The sequence below is a fragment of the Carettochelys insculpta genome, chromosome 1 (assembly GCF_033958435.1).
Source record: "Carettochelys insculpta isolate YL-2023 chromosome 1, ASM3395843v1, whole genome shotgun sequence".
NCBI lineage: Eukaryota > Metazoa > Chordata > Testudines > Carettochelyidae > Carettochelys > Carettochelys insculpta.
Window position 1 is genome coordinate 264257890 of NC_134137.1, and position 16295 is coordinate 264274184.

Consider the following 16295-nt stretch of genomic DNA (forward strand, 5'->3'; position numbering starts at 1 on the left):
CCACACACGAGCGGTGCCAGGATGCTGGCCCCCTGGTCCTGGGGCCAACCTTCCCATGTGGCTGTCCTCTCAAAGGCCAAGAGGTAAGCCTCCATACATATACCATCATCTCCCATCATTTTCTGGAGGAAGTTACCAGCCCACCAGGGTTAGGTCCCATGTAAGCCATGTACTCAGGCAGTCAGGGTTTTCAGCTGTAGCACCACCTCTTCCAGAGTCGCTCGGTTCTGCACAGCCTGGCTTATCAGTAGGTGGTTAGTTTCTTGCTGCAGCCACAGGACCTCCTGCTGCGTGGCTGCATAAGCCTGGATGGCTTCTAGCTGCGCCGTCGTAGCCTGTACAAGGGCCTTCACTATGTCCTCCATTGTGTCTGTCTTACTGTACCGACAATTAATTGTTTTGTTTACTTGTTTGTTCTGCTCTAGGTGGGTCTGTTGCAGGATCTCACCGCGGCATTCATCCCACTCCTAGCACCATGTGTGGCAGGGTCAGTCTCGATCCTGGGTCCCAGGTCCTCCAATCAGTCCACTGGCCCCACCATATGAACCCCGTTACCCTTGTTTGGGCAAGGGGTGGTCTGGGGGGTAACCCGGTCCCCACCCACTCCTTCCGGGTTCCAGCCACAGGGACCCTGGATGGCTGCTACCAGTGAGTACTGACTCCCTTTGCCCTGGCCCCTGCAGCTCTTCTCCCTGTGCCACTTCCCCAGTCAATTCCCCCTGGTACCACCTTCTGCTAGTCGTAGCCATGGCAGCAAGTCCCGTCCTTTGTTTGGCTCCTCCGGCGGACCAGTTCCCCACAGTCTCTGGTTTGGCTTCAGGCTCCTGGGCTGGGGTAGCCCAGCCTCTTGGGTTGCTGAGGCTCCTCTCCTCTTTTGTGGTCTCTGGTGTTCCTCCCAGTCTCCTTCTCTCTCCTCATTCGCCTTCCAAACTCTCCTTAACCCCCCTTGCCCCGCATGGAGAAGGGTTATAAACGTAGCCCTTAGTGAGATCAGTTGCCCCTAATTGATTTAGGACAGCCTACTCCTCAGCCGCTCCTACTTTGATTGCCAGCCCTGTTTTTGACTCACGCCTTCCACCTCCTGGCCCTGCCCTGCCACAGTGCTAAATGAATTTTCTAAAGGGTGATCTGCCACTATTTCAAACACACATTCATTTGTAAGAGGTGATCAATGGGACTTCTGGCTTTTGGAAATATATTGCTCTTTGGGTTTATAATCAGAAAATTCTTCTGGGTCATTAAGTAGCTGCATGGAAATCAATGGAGAAACATCAATTTATGCCAGCTGAGGGTCTGATCGACCCAGTACCCTTAATAACAGGAATGTAAGTCAATGGTTAAAGCCTTGGGATTTAGGATTCCAAAGCCCTAGTCCTGACGGCCATCAATGTGCAGGTGTCCTGCAATCTTCTCATCTGTATAACAGTTTTAATATTTCTCACAGGGATGTTCTGGTACAGGACTAAATGGTTGCATAGGAAGTAGACTGGCTGAAACATGCTCTAAGTGCCAAGTATTATTTTTACTAATGGTAATTTTGTGTGCAGTTAAGATATCCAAGTACACTGTGGCATCAGGATAATTTTTGGTTTTTATAATCTTATATTCATTAAAAATATAACATCAGTTACATCTTGCTGCAATACTGATCCTTATGCACAGGGGCAGCTGCACAGCAATGCGTGGCTCTCCTTTTCCTATGTGCCAAGAAAACACGTACATCCCCACCATCGCTGATACAGGAGCCAAGGACCAAAACTGCTGATCTCACTCTTTATATAGGCAGACTGCTTTGCTGCTGCTAATCTCCTAGGGCATCCTCAGTAATTTTGGGAGTCTCAATGCAGATGTATGACAGCTTCTCTATTCTTCCACTTACATCTCCTTCACCCCACGGTCACACATGCTGTGGTATAACAATCCTCCCTTCTAGTGGAGCGTGGTTCAATGAAGCTCCTTTCTGCATCCCTCAATGCTGCAGTTAAGGGGGATTAAAGTAGTATAATTTAGTTCCTGCTTCCCCAGGGCAGTGGTTCAACAGGTATGAAGATCACTAAATTTAGAGCCATGCAGAGCAGGAGAGTAGATTACCACTAGGCTGCCACACATACCATCAATGGTCCAAATTCTCTGCTGACGTACATTATAAGAATTTCACTGGCCTCCATGGGAGTCCAATAACTTATATCTACAAAGAATTCGCCTCAGGGTACATCTACACTTGCCAGGAGATTGACCCAGTCAGAGTCAGTCTTCTGGGGTTCAATGTGAACCGCCTAGTGGGGACACTCGAAATTAAACTCTCAGGGCTCAGCAGTCAACCCCCTGGTACTCCTCATTATTGCAAGGCATAAGGGAGGTCGATGGGAAAGTTTCTCCCATCAACCTCCCTCAGTGAGGGCAACCATGTAAGTTGATCTTAGATACATTTATTCTAGGTACACAATTCCCTCTACGACAACTGCATATCTAGGATCAACTTTCAGGTCTAGTGCAGAGTTGCCCTCCATGTCTTTAGTATTACAGTCACATCGTGAGAAAGTACAGGGGCAAAAGTTAGGATTCACTTGGGTGCTTTGGCCAACATTCTCTACAGTGGAATGCTGGGGATCACGTTACACTGACCAGATGAAAGATGTCACTGGAATTTGCTCATATTTATGGCATATATCTAGGATCTCATATTGCACCCAGCACCATGTTATTTACTTACTTTTTCCAGTGGAACAACACAACTAGAACTTGTTGAACGTCAGTGCATAATGAAAGAATGACTTATTGACTCAGGACTTTATGCAATTGGGCCTGATTGTGTGGAATTCATAATGCAGCATTCATGATGGAGGCCTATTTTATTTACAATTTTTTACCAACACTGCTTTATATTTAAGTATGCAGGCCCCAATATTCTCAGACACACAGAAAGCTAGTGGTTGGCTGGTCAAAAGAGATAACATGATATTGAAAAAAGGAAAAGAGAAGATGGACAGAGAAGTGAAGCAGGAGTGACACTAAATTGATATCTATTAATATTCCCATTTTACAGATGTGGAAAACAGAGGCACAGAAAACTTGAATGATTTGCTCAAGGTCACTTATCTGTCAGTGGCAAAGTTGGAAGCAGAAGCTAAGAGAGCCAACTCAGTCTGAGCTCTAAGCAGTAGACAACACTTATTTTCCCATGTATATTATTAAGCAGGGTTAGAAAAATTACTCATCAGGACGGACAACTAAAGCTTGCTTTTCTAAGGTGCTAAGCAGCCCCAGCTCCTACTGAAGTCAAAGGGAGCTGAGGCTGATCAGTTCCTTTAAAGATCTAGTCTTTTACATGGTACAAGCACTGCAGACGTTATCATCATCATAGACTACCTATCTAATAAAGATTAATAAAGAGGGTCTGAAAACAACAGCCTCCTGCACAACTGAAATACTGCAGAGCAGAAGACAGCATTATAATTATGATAAGTGGGTGCTGTTGAGCTAGAGCTAGAGCTGAGCAAAATCTATTGTCAGCAAATACTATAAACTCTCAGTAACACACAAGCAGATGTGTGTACTAGTGGCAGTGTCAAAGTCAGAAAAAGAGAGCAGCTAAGCTGCCTTGGGTACTAGTAAGTTCTTTTTCACAGGCGGGTAGTATTGGCCAATATTAAAAACAAATAAACAAAAAACTAACAAACAAACAAACCTGATGTGCTCAGTACCTCTGTCTATCTCCGGTTGTGTGCCCAGTACCTTTCCCATCCATTTGCCAGACATGTCAGGTGGCAACAAACACCACTCTTCCAGCTAATCATGACTGGCTGGCCAGAGGACATTGGTGCAGATGCATTTTAATTGGACAAAGGTAATTTCTGTCCTTCCTCCATATTTAGGGACTAAGCAAGCTGCAGATCAATAAGATCCCAGCTATTTTTCTGTCAGAGCCCCTAATTTGCCAGGGATCATAACCCCACTACGGGCATGTCTCCTTGCACCAAGCTATGTCCTACACTTTCATGCCACAGGTACCACTAAAGTGCGTGTCTGCATGGCCATGTATGAGGAAATGAAGAATTGTGCAGGTAATTAGGGGAGCTGTGTAGGTCTGATTCCTCTAATTAGGTGCCTCCTGGACCCTGGAAAGATGATGTGGAAGAAGAGGAGATTGGATGGGGGTGGGACATAGCTGGGCTGCGTGCAGCAGCCTGGGAGAGACAGGACTGCTAGTGCTACTTAAGCTGGTAGCAGGAATAGGAAGCTGTCTGAGCAGGTGGGCTCTGCTCTGAGTGCTTCTGCTTCCTCACAAATCCTGCTATCTGCTTCTGCTTGACCCCAGGTCTCTGATTTGTCATTATGATCTCCAATTTGTCTCCTTCTTCTGACCTCCTGGTAGCTCAACCCCGCTGAACTCTGTCTCTGGACTACAGACTCTAGTATTGACTACTAAGTTGGGATAACCATGACCTGGCCATGATGTTGAGACACATCATATTCCAAATCAACCTGATTGAACATGTCAACTGTAGAGGATGTAGACAGGTCAATCCTTACACAGAAGTCAGGACTCAACCTTAACTAGAGTAGTGCTGCTGCTATCACAGTGAGGGATGGTCTGGTCTGTAAGGGTGGGTGTAGGATTGGGCATCACAAGGCCATGGGTTATAACCCTGGCTCTGATATGACCTTCCTACGTGACTTTGGGCAAGTCAACCCATTTTGCTGATTTAGCTTCTCAATTTGTAAACTGGAGATAATGTGATTCATCTACCTACAAGGCAGGGATGTTCTGAGTATTAAATAATGTCAGTGTTTGTACAGTGCTCTGAAGATGTGAAGCTTTGTATAGGTGTTAAGTTTCACCATTACTCTACCTTGGTGGTTTCAGAGTTATTTTTCACATGTGCACCATATGTAATTTATTAAAATAAATGGCCCACGAACCTGCAAATACAGCTATGGCAACTCAGTCCCAATTATCGGTATACATTGGGCTGAGCAAATGACACTTTACTGCTTAACGTGTAGCTGTGGAAACTTTCGAATGACACACATAGAGAGTGGGAAAGATGCCAAATTACTTCATTTAATGGCACAGAAACACTGAGCCAAAGAGCTTTTAACTTAAACCATGATTGCTATCAGAGAGCTCTCTGTTGTTAGGAAGAGAGAAACACAACACTTTATGTACCAGAAGAAGAAAGTTTAAGTAAACAGTCTGAATAGTTGTTCAAGGAACTTACTTGAGGGCAGTTTTGTAGTGATAGATGGCTTCACTGTTCCGACCCTGGTCTTTCAGAAAATTGGCATAGTTGTAGTGTACCTTGGCATTATGGGGCAGAGTCTGCACACCTGAGCTATGCATGGGAAACAAAAAATGAAAAAAAGAGTTACTGTTATATGTTCAGACAGGCGCCCACAGATTCAGAGCTTCAAATATGTCCCAGTTTTGTACAGCTACCAACCCGTAGACCAATACATTCATTGCAGATTGTCACCAGGAATTAAGCATGGGGTTTTTAACACCAAAAACCTCTGCCACTGGAGCTGATGGACGAATGTTTAATTTTTCAAAATGATTACAGGTTAAACCTGTCTAGTCTGGCACCCCGAGACCTGACTAGTGCCAAACCAGAGAATTTGCCAAACCACAGGAGGTCAACGTTGTCTAGCAGCATTACCACCTAATTCTACTGCTCACTGGGCTCTTAGAAAACATGTAAGGGTAAATTAGAGCTAAATAACAGCACAGAACACTGAGAGCCAGGACTGGTGGCTGTAAACAAACTTAATGGGACTACGGGATATTTGGCCACACCCAGGATAAGTGGGCATCCAGTGAACTAAAACTGTGGTGTACCATGGATGTTGCTGGACCAGACTGTGCCAGACTAGGGAGATTCAACCTGTAGAGATTTTAGGTGCATCAATATTAGGTGCCCAGTTTTTATCATCTTAAGGGGCCTGAGTGCAGATGGCAAGCACTTACCACCTTTTGAAAATCAGGCCCTTTTAAGGCTTCTTAAGCTCGGCACCCAAAGAGTGAGGTACCAAAATTAGTGGTCATCCCTTTTAAATTACTAGGTTTTAAAAATCTTGACCTAAGTTAAGAATCAGCAGTGGGTAGCTATTCTGCCTGAATAAGCCACTAGAGGGGATGTATGATGTGCACCACAGAGTGAGTTACACAGGAGCCTGAGTTACCAGTCAGCTACCTGAGCCTGAGAAGGAGCTGAACTATTGGCATCATCATGTTGAACACAGGAAGAAAAACACACACAAAAATGCCTACCCCACTGCCAAATCAATAAAATGTCTGATTCAGCAGCTGCTTGGTTAGATTTATATGAGAGAAAGAGAGAAATGCTGTAATGATGCTGGACACTAAAAGAAATAACAGAAGATGACCCATCACAGAGAAGTTCTCCTGCAAGGAGCTAGGGACTTAGGCACACTCTTGCCACACTAAACAGAGACATACAGCTTCCAGACATCCAGAGGGTCTCTAAGGGTTTACAGAGTAGAGACGGGTGAGTAGGTTCATGTCACAACAATAAGAACTGACTCAGACCTCAGCTCTATTTCGTTTCACAGAGTTTGGTTAAGGTACTCTTGTTTCACAGCTGCTTCTTTCTTTCCATGCCCCAGATCAGACCCTCCTGTCTACAGTAAGCAAGTGCAGAGATCAGCACATTACTAGTCTTTCTGGCAGGCTTTGGCTCGCTCCTCTTTTCCAATTTTACAGTGTGCTGATGAATTAGTTTCCAAAGAGGAAGCCAAGTCTTGGCTCACCTGAGACTCTAGACCTACTTCTGAGACCCACACCATTTTAGCAGGTAATGGGATTAGGCCAGGGTGGGACTGGGAGGGGAGTTGATATAGGTGTCTCTAAGAAGGTCTGGATAAGAAGGGGATGGAAACATATTTGGCGTTGGTGGACATGGGGATGGGGCAGAAGGGCATTAGCACTGTGCAGGTGAGAGAAGGAAAAGCAGATGCACTTACATACATGGTAAGAATGAGAACCCTTTCACAGGTTTAGCAGCCCTAACTTAGTGCTCAGCTCAACAGATCCGTGCTTTGCCTATAGGATTTAAAAATTACTACTGTGATGGGTTTCCTAATCCTAAGGTATTTCTAAATTATTTGTCAGAAGGCAGTGCAGCACAAGCCATTCTGTGACTAACTGTTGAAGTAAAACAGGTAACTGGTGTTATTCTTAAGAGAATGATGCACTACATTAGTTTTTAAAAAAGATATTATACACCAGCAGCAAGTAATGTGTGAATGCTATGGTGGCACTAATTACCCTTGGCCTTGGGAGCTATCATCTAGTCACTTACAACCTTCCAGGTACTACTCAAACATTAATTCTTATATGAAACTGTGTCATCGCAACATTAATTACATTTTATGTGAAAATGTAGGTCGGGACTCAAAATTGTTACCATCTTAGAGCTATTCAATAGCCCAACACTAATGAGTGGTTCATCTCATTATAGCTCCTGCCCAAACACAGCAAACAAATAAGTGGTGAGAAAAACATGGTTTATGTCTAACGAATTGCAGTCGTATTAGTAAGACAGGCATTTTTTTTAAATATCATTGTTCTTTTGACAGGTTTCCTTTAAGTGTAATCAATCAGTCCCTCTGGTTCCTTTTATTAAGACCTCCTTAGAAAAAAGAACATTCTTTCTCTACCTTATGTGTGTTGGATAGGAAGGAAAGATAATATTTGTATTGCTGCTGTTTTTTTTTTAATTTTTTGTTCCATATTCCTCTGGGCTCATCCAATAATTCTTGTTGACCTGTTTATTTGTCTTCTATACAAACTGATGCGCTGCTCCTGCAAATACTTGACAGTATGAGTAGTTTCACTGAATGCTTCAAGAACAGAAAAGGTATCAGATATTTGTAGTATGAGTGCCTATGTAAATAAATAACACGTCTGAAACATGGGGCTTGATTAGAACAGGATACTGTTCCCTAGCTGAAAGAGGAAATAATCATGTTCACAAGCAAAGCCAAGTGAGAAAGGGTGGAGTACAAATAACAAAGCAGCACATACTGTTTTTCCATTTCTGTTTCCCACCAACCCCCTCTTCCACCCCTGCATACACATTTTTCCTATATGCATTTCCAAATACATACTGTTTTTTACCCTACTCAGAATTTATTGAAACCAAACCAACTCCAGGAAATAAAAACAGATCCACTGAGCATGAAAGTCACTTCTTGTGGTAGAAGGGAGAACAGCAAAATAGAGACAGTGCATTTTAGGAAGGAAGATTTCAGTAAACTCAGAGAGCCTGTAGGTAAGGTCCCAAGGGCAGCAGGATTAAGGGGAAAAACAACTGAAGAGAGTTGGCAATGTTTCAAAGGGACACCATTAAGGGCTCCTAAAGCAAGCTATACCACTGCGTAGGAAAGATAGAAAGTATGGCAAAATACTGCATTGGCTTAACCAGGAGATCTTGCATGATCTCAAAAACAAAAAGGAATCCTATAAAGAGTGGTAACTAGGACAAATTACAAAGGATGAATATAAGCAAATCATACAGATATGCAGGGGCAAGATTAGAGAGGCAAAGGCACAAAATGAGCTCTAACTAGCTACAGACACAAAGGGTAACAAGAAGACATTCGATAAATATATTACATACAAGAGGAAGACCAAAGACAGGGCAGGCCTGTTACTCAGTGAGGAGGGAGAAACAGTATAAGAAAAGTTGGAAACGGCAGAGGTGTTTAATGACTTCTTTGTTTCAGTCTTCACCAAGAAGTCTGATGAAGGAATGTCTATCACAGTGAATGCTAGTGGGAATGGGGTAGGTTTAGAAGATAAAATAAAAAAAAGAACAAATTATAAACTACTTAGAAAGATTAGATGTCTGCAAGTCCCCAGGGCCTGTTGAAATGCACCCTACAATACTCAAGGAGCTGACAGAGGAGGTTTCTGAGCCTTTAGCTATCATCTTGGAAAAGTCCTGTAAGTTCAGGGAGATGCCAAAAGACTGGAAAAGGGCAAATATAGTGCCCATGTATAAAAAGGGGAATAGAAGCAAACCAGGGAGTTACAGACCAGTCAGTTTAACTTTTGTGTCAGGAAAGATAATGGAGTCAGTTATCAAGGAATTCATCTGCAAACACCTGGAATAAAATAAGGTGATAGGTAACAGCCAGCATGGATTTGTAAAGAACAAATCATGCCAGACCAATCTGAGAGCTTTATTTGACAGGCTAACAAGTCTTGTGGATAAGGGAGAAATGGTGGATGTGGTATACCTAGACTTTAGTAAGGCATTTGAAACGGTCTCACAGGATCTTCTTATCGATAAACTGGGCAAATACACCTCAGATGAGACTACTATAAGGTGGATGCATAACTGGCTGGGCAACCATTCTGAGATGGTAGTTATTAATGGTTCACATTCATGCTGGAAGGGCATAACAAGTAGGGTTCTGCAGGGGTCTGTTTAGGGACTGGTTCTGGTCAATCATCTTCATCTTCATCTTAATTTAGATATTGGCATAGAGAGAACACATATTAAGTTTGCAGATGATACCAAGCTGGAAGGGGTTGCAACTACTTTGAAGGAGAGAGTCAGAATTCAAAATGATCTGGACAAACTGGAGAAATGATCTGAGGTAAACAAGATGAAGTTTAATAAGGACAAATGCAAAGTACTCCACTTAGGGAGGAATAATCAGTTTCACACGGACAAAATGGGAAGGGACTCCCTATGAAGCAGTACTGCAGAAAGGAATCTAGGGGTCATAGTGGACCACAAACTAAGTATGATTCAACAGTGTGATGCTGTTGCAAAAAAAGAAAAGATGATTCTGGGAGGCATTAACAGGAGTGATGTGAGCAAGACCCAAGAAGTCATTCTTCCGCTCTACTCTGCGCTGATTAGGCCTCAAATGGAATACTGTATCCAGTTTTTGGGCACCACATTTCAAGAGGGATGTGGAGAAAGTGGAGAAGCTCCAGAGAAGAGCAACAAGAATTATTAAAGGTTTAGAGAACATGAGCTATGAGGGAAGACTCAAAGAGCTGGGCCTGTTTAGTTTAGAAAAGAGAAAACTGAAAGGGGACAGAATAGCAGTTTACAGGTATCTAAAAGACTATCTCTACACTACAGAGATCCTTTGAAAGAAGCTTTTCTAGAAGATATCATGTGAAAAAATTCCTTTAGAGAGACTGCATACACACACAAAAAAGTGGATCGAAGATTGATCTGCTCTTTCAATAGAGCGCTTCCATGCAGCCCCTGCTCTTTCAAAAGAACAGGCCAGGGATCGAGAAATCCAGTCACGTGGACACCTTTTTTGAAAGAAGGGCCCCACAGTGCATCTACATATGCTTTCTTTCAAAAGAATTTTTCGAAAGAAGGTGCTCTTCCTGATCCGGGGGGGAAGAGCGCATTTGGAAGAGGCACCTCATTCCTTTGATTCCCTTTGAAAGAACTCTTTTTGGTGTGTTGACGCTCTGTAGGATGTTTTGAAAGAGCCCCCTTCTTTCAAAAAATCTTTTTAAAGAACTTACTAGTGTAGATGTGGCCAAAGAGTGTTACAAGGTAGAGGGAGAAAAATTGTTCTTCTTAGCCTCTGAGGATAGGACAAGAAGTAATAGGCTTAAACTGTAGCAAGGGAGATTTAGGTTTTAGAAAAAACTTCTTAACTGTCAGGGTGGTTAAACAGTGGAATAAATTGCCTAGGGAGGTTGTGGAATCTCCATTACTGGAGATATTTAAGAGCAGGTTAGATAGACATCTGTCAGGGATGGTCTAGATGGTGCTTGGTCCTGCCATGAGGGCAGGGGACTGGACTTGATGACCTCTTGAGGTCCCTTCCAGTTCTAGTGTTCTGTGATTCTAAGGAAGATTTTCTTCCCTTCTGACTACTCTAGAACCTTTATCTGTCATAAATGAAGTGGAGTGGCCACCCCACTACTCAGAAAGGAAGAAGCCCTTCTGGCAGCCATTTTGTATGGAGCCTGGCCCCTCTCAGTCACCTGACCTGAAGTCAGAAGGTGAGGCCAGGATTATAAAAGCCTGGGCTGAGGACTCAGTTGGGGCTGGAGCTCCTGGACCCAGCCCTGGGCCTATGGAACTGCTGTGGGGGGAAGCCAGCTTTAGCTGTGGCCCCATGGGCCTACCCTAGGCACAGCTCCAGCCCCACCAAACTGCCCAGGATACTGCTCCAGTTCTGCAGGGCTGCCAGGAGAATCTAGCACTAGCTCCAGCCCCCTGGGGCTGCCGTGGGGGGACTTCCGGCCCTACGGGTCTGCCTAGTGACACCAGCCCGGGGCCTGCACAGCTGTATCCCCCGCCCTTGGTTGCTGAGGGATGCGGGCTCTTGCTTCTGCAGCTGCCCCACCATGGAGCTGCCAGGGACACCGCCTCCAGCTCTCCAGAGGTGCCTGAGAATGTGGGCTGCAGCTTGCCCTCCTGCCCAGCACTCTGGTCCAGGAACATCTCTGTTCCTGCCGGACGAGGGATGTTGCCAAATCAGTGAATGACAGTTGTTAGGAGGTACAACCTGTAATAGCACTAAAACTTCAACTGTCATCATCAGCCACATTCCACTTGGCCAATGCTTGGAAACAACTTCCTATCAGTAACCCCCACTGTGTCCTGAAGTGCAGGTTCTACTCTTATACTTCAGAGTCCCTGGGCCACCAGGTTTATTGACTTTTAGTGATTCCTACATCAGTTGTGTTCAATTTATTTGATTTATTTATTTACAATTCCTACTCCCAGCCTGCACATCCAACCTGGGCTCTGGGAGTTTTTTCCACGTTGTGCATTGTCACTACTAATATAGGCTCTCCAGACCAATTATTACCACAGTGGCACCTGTGCAGCCCTAGGCCCCTGATTTTCACAAGAGTAAATGCTTGGCACCGAAAACATTTCAGTTGATGATGCACAAACGGAATAAACTCCAATTCACTCTTTGCAGAATTAACAGGACTGAAAAGCAGGAATTGCTGTTTCCGCCTCCTCTCCTTTTTTACCTCACTAAAGTGATTTAAAAATTAAAATCACTGACTCAGGAAACAGATTTGCTGATAAAAACAGTGCCACTTTTATCCAGTTGCTTTTCAGGGCAGACCTGACCAAGTTGGGGGTGATGTGGAAACACTTTCTAGAACTCAACAGAATAGTAGGTAGCTTGATTGAAGAGTACGGCCCCAAAGAGGCACAGAATCTAGACCCCTCTTGGTTCAGTGAGCTCTGCTGAATCCCTCCCAGTCCTTTCTCCTAGCACAGAATTTCCCTGATCAATGCACCTTTCTCACCTCTGTCTCAGCTCCCAAAAATCCCAATCTGAACTCTTATCCTGGTGAGTTCCATTCCCCGTTAATGCTACCGTATACTGCTGTTCAACACACTTCAGCACAAAGATATCCCTCCAGCATCTGAGCACCAGGGAGCAGCTATCAAACAGTTCCAGTCCCAGAGTTGCCCCCACCTCCCTAAGACAGCTACCCACACCACGATGGGAGACAACAGAGGAGTTCTGGCAGACAGCAAGCAGAGAGCCCTTGTTGTCTCAAACCTACCTGCTGTCAGGCTAGCTTATGCTGGCTAGTAGATTCAACAGAGAGGAAAAGGCACTGAATCTGCTCCCTAGGCCACTGAGAGCAAGGGAAAGAGACAGCATAAATTGCAAGAATTTAGGAGTTGGGAGACCTGATCTACCATCTTCTTAGACTACCAAAACAGCCTTTGCTTTGGGAAGATAATATAATGGGGGCCTAGCCCCCTACCACTAAGTTCTTGTGATTTTCTTTGTCACTTCCAAATCCTGGCAATCGTACATCTGCTTTAGCAACCAACTCAGGGTTGGCGGTTTCTCTCCCAACACAGCTATCTCTGCACATAGGGTTATAATCTTGATCACTATGAAAGAAAAACAGAAGCTCATGCTTCGTTTCCACTCAAAACACCAGGTACACATGCACTATGGTCTACTCATCAGATTGGAAGGGTGCAGTTTTGAAGAGTGACTATATAAAACACAAGTCATTGGGCTGATCAGACTGATAGAACAGCTGCTTGTTTCGATGAGCATATATTGCAAACTGGAAGACTGTTAGGTATGAATAAATGACTTGGCATTAATCTAACCCCAATTAGTTCAATCCACATAAACTAGGAATGAATCCAGCTCAATAATTCTGCATACAAAATCGTTCATGAGTTCTTTGATTCTCAGAATGGAGGGACCATCTACTCAGTCAACAATATCTCTTAACTCCATCTTGTGCAATTGCTACCACATGGTACTATGAACAGCAAGCAATTACAGTTCCCTCCCACTTCTAAATAAAGGAAGTTTTCCATACAAAAACCCTGGCCTGGCAGTTTGAATTGCTGGCATTAGCCCTAGAAGATCTGGACTGAAAAACAGTGCTCAAAATAAGCTGACATCTGAGCCCAAGACCTGATAACCCTGGTTTCCAGTGTTGTTATACTGAAGCAACTCATGTTCCAGATCTTTAAAAAACAGATGTCTAACACAGCTCCTATAGCACAGGAGTCATTCAAAGGCATATATTAAAATAGTTATATAAAAAGATGCAAATGTCATCCCCTTTAATAACAAGTAAATAAGTGTTTGGGTGAATAGCTTAGAAAATCAAGTTAAACAACTGTTGTACAAATCACCTGCATGACTATGATGACTTCAAAACTAGACAATAGCTGAAAAAATATCAAGAAGTAAATTTAGTAAGTTTGCCAACAAACTAGATTCAAACTGGTCTGTTTCAATGAAAAATATATAAATGAGGGGGTAAAGGACACAGGTCGGCAAACAATCAAGTGGAACATTAAGTCTTTGGCACTTTACAGCATTTAGTTTCTACCATTATAAAAATGTTGCTAAAATATATTATGTATCTTTCCAACGGTGTTACTTCCCTGTTTTGAGCCATGGAGTTGCAAGTGTTTTGGGGGATAGGGTCAGAATTCAAAATGATCTGGACAAACTGAAGACAGACTATGTCTACCCTAGAGAGTTTTGTCAACAAAACTCGTGGAGCGTCTACACACAAAATGCATTTTGTCAACAGTCTGTTGGCAAAGCTCAGCACTTCTGCCGACAACTTTCTGCCTCCCTGAGATGAGGAATAATGCCTTTGACACCAGTTTCTGTTGACAAACAAGCCATGTAGATGCTCCAGGGGGCCCTCTGTTGACAGCCAGGGCTTTCAGTTCACTGGGCAGCCCTGTTTGCTGAGCTTCCAGCTGGCTGTTCTGTTAAGAGAGTGGCCAGACAGTCTGACCTCTCTCTCTGTCGACAGAGCACATAGCTTTTTCGATCCACTTTTGTATGTTGATGTGACCTGTTAACAGAAGTTTTGCCAGAAGATCTCTTCTGACAGTAACTTCTGTCAACAGATCGCTGTAGTGTAGATGTAGCCAAATAGTTTGAGGAAAATAGGATGAAGTTCAATAAGGACAAATGAAAAGTACTCCACTTAAGAAGAAACAATCAGTTTTACACATACAAAATGGGAAGTGAATCCCTAGGATGGAGTACTGCAGAAAGGGTCTAGGGGTATAGTGGACCACAAGCTAAGTATGAGTTACCAAAGTGATACTGTTGCAAAAAAAATCAAACATGAATCTGGGATGCATTAACAGGAGTGTTGTGAGCAAGACATGAGAAGAAATTCTTCCACTCTACTTTGTGCTGATTAGTCCTGAATTGGAGTGCAGTGTACAGTTCTGGGCAAACTATTTGAGGAAAGATGCGGCGAGATTGGAAAGGGTCCAAAGAAGAGCAACTAAAATGATCAAGGGTCTAGAAAATATTACCTATGAGAGAAGAGTAAAAGAACTGGGTTCATTTAGTCTGGAAAAGAGAAGGCTGAGTGGGGACATGATAGCAGCTTTCAAGCACCTAAAAGGGTGTTACAAGGAAGAGGGAGAAAAATTATTCTCCTGAGCCTCTGATGATAGGACAAGAAGCAATGGGCTTAAATAGCAGCAACAGAGGTTTCATTTGGACATTGGGAAAAATTTTCTGTCAGGGTGGTTAACTACTGGAATAAATTACCTAGGGTGGTTGTAGAATCTCCATCACTGGAGTTATTTAAGAGCAGGCTGGATAAATATCTAACTAGGATGATACACATGGCACTTGGTCCTGCTGTGAGGACAGGGGACTGGACTTGACCTCTTGAGTCCCTTACAGTTCTAGTATTCTATGATTCTATACTTATAGAAGATAGAACTTTTGTTTTAAAAAAAAGGCACAGCAATAATTATCATTTAATCAAAGTTTTTTTGGGGGTTTACAACTAAAACTTCATTAAAAATAATCATATTGCACAAATCAAAGTTTGTTCATTTGCAGACACAGTATTGGTTTCAGTGTTTGCACAACAGTTTCAGATATTATGTGAGAGAATTTAAGTCATTTTCTTCCAATTACCCTTTACAAAACCTTTCAGTTTTCTCAGCAGTGTCCCATTTACTTTATTTGAGAAACACACACACACACACAAACCCCATCCCCAAATCCCTCAAAGACGTATTTCCTTACCTGTGAAATAGTAGAATTGTAGCCTACTTTAACCCATAAAGAATGCTAAAGTTCACACTTCCCCCTCACTATTCCTCTTGTTTACATTTTGCATTTCACTAATTTTGGAAAGTTCATGTCGCTTTTATTTCCAGGCAGTTTCACTTTCATGTTCTCATATGGTAGTACAGTGGTTCTCAATAACTTCTGGACTGTGACCTCATAACTGAAAGAAGTTTCAGGACATATACCTCCCAGACCTGGTGGAGAGCCCCTGCATTACCATCATCGAATTTGGGTTGTAATGCTACAGGACAAAGTTTGAATGTACCCACAAAACCTACTTTGACCATTTTTGTTGGTAATTGTGGTAGGGGGTGGAGCAGGTCTTGCAGCCCCCTGCTGCAGGCCTTGTGGCTTTGCAACGCTACATCCCAAAAAAAAGCAGAGAGAGGTACTCCAAGCTGCTTAGAACAGCTGGGTGGAAAGGGACCAATCAGGGCCCAGAAGGTCAGTATAAGAAGAGTGGCAGGGCCACAGCTAGGGCAGTTCCTTGCTGGAGTTATAGGAGTGTGGATGGTGTGGCAGGCTGGTTAGACAGGGTGGTGCTGCCAAAAGCTGAAGAGAACAAGAAGGAGCTCTGAGTGGCTGCTGGGACTCTATTTAGACCGTGTGTGGGGAACCTTTTTTACACAGGGGTCACACACCACCACCACCTTACTGACCTGTCTCCCAACAAACAAACCAACCAAAACACCAAACCCCTGGGTCTC

General features: G+C 43.6%; 1 protein-coding gene across 5 annotated transcripts in view; it reads right to left on the reverse strand.

The window, feature by feature from the left end:
• The window catches only part of TMTC1 (transmembrane O-mannosyltransferase targeting cadherins 1), a 262529-nt gene that overhangs the window by 86832 nt on the left and 159402 nt on the right, over nt 1–16295 (reverse strand). For all 5 annotated transcript variants that reach the window (XR_012647083.1, XR_012647084.1, XM_075006402.1 and 2 more), the window contains one exon: nt 5223–5336. Coding sequence is in view for 3 of the 5 variants with exons in the window: in XM_075006402.1 (XP_074862503.1) it covers nt 5223–5336 (114 nt within the window). In the remaining 2 variants the exon portion in view is untranslated. The remainder of the gene's footprint in view (nt 1–5222; nt 5337–16295) is intronic.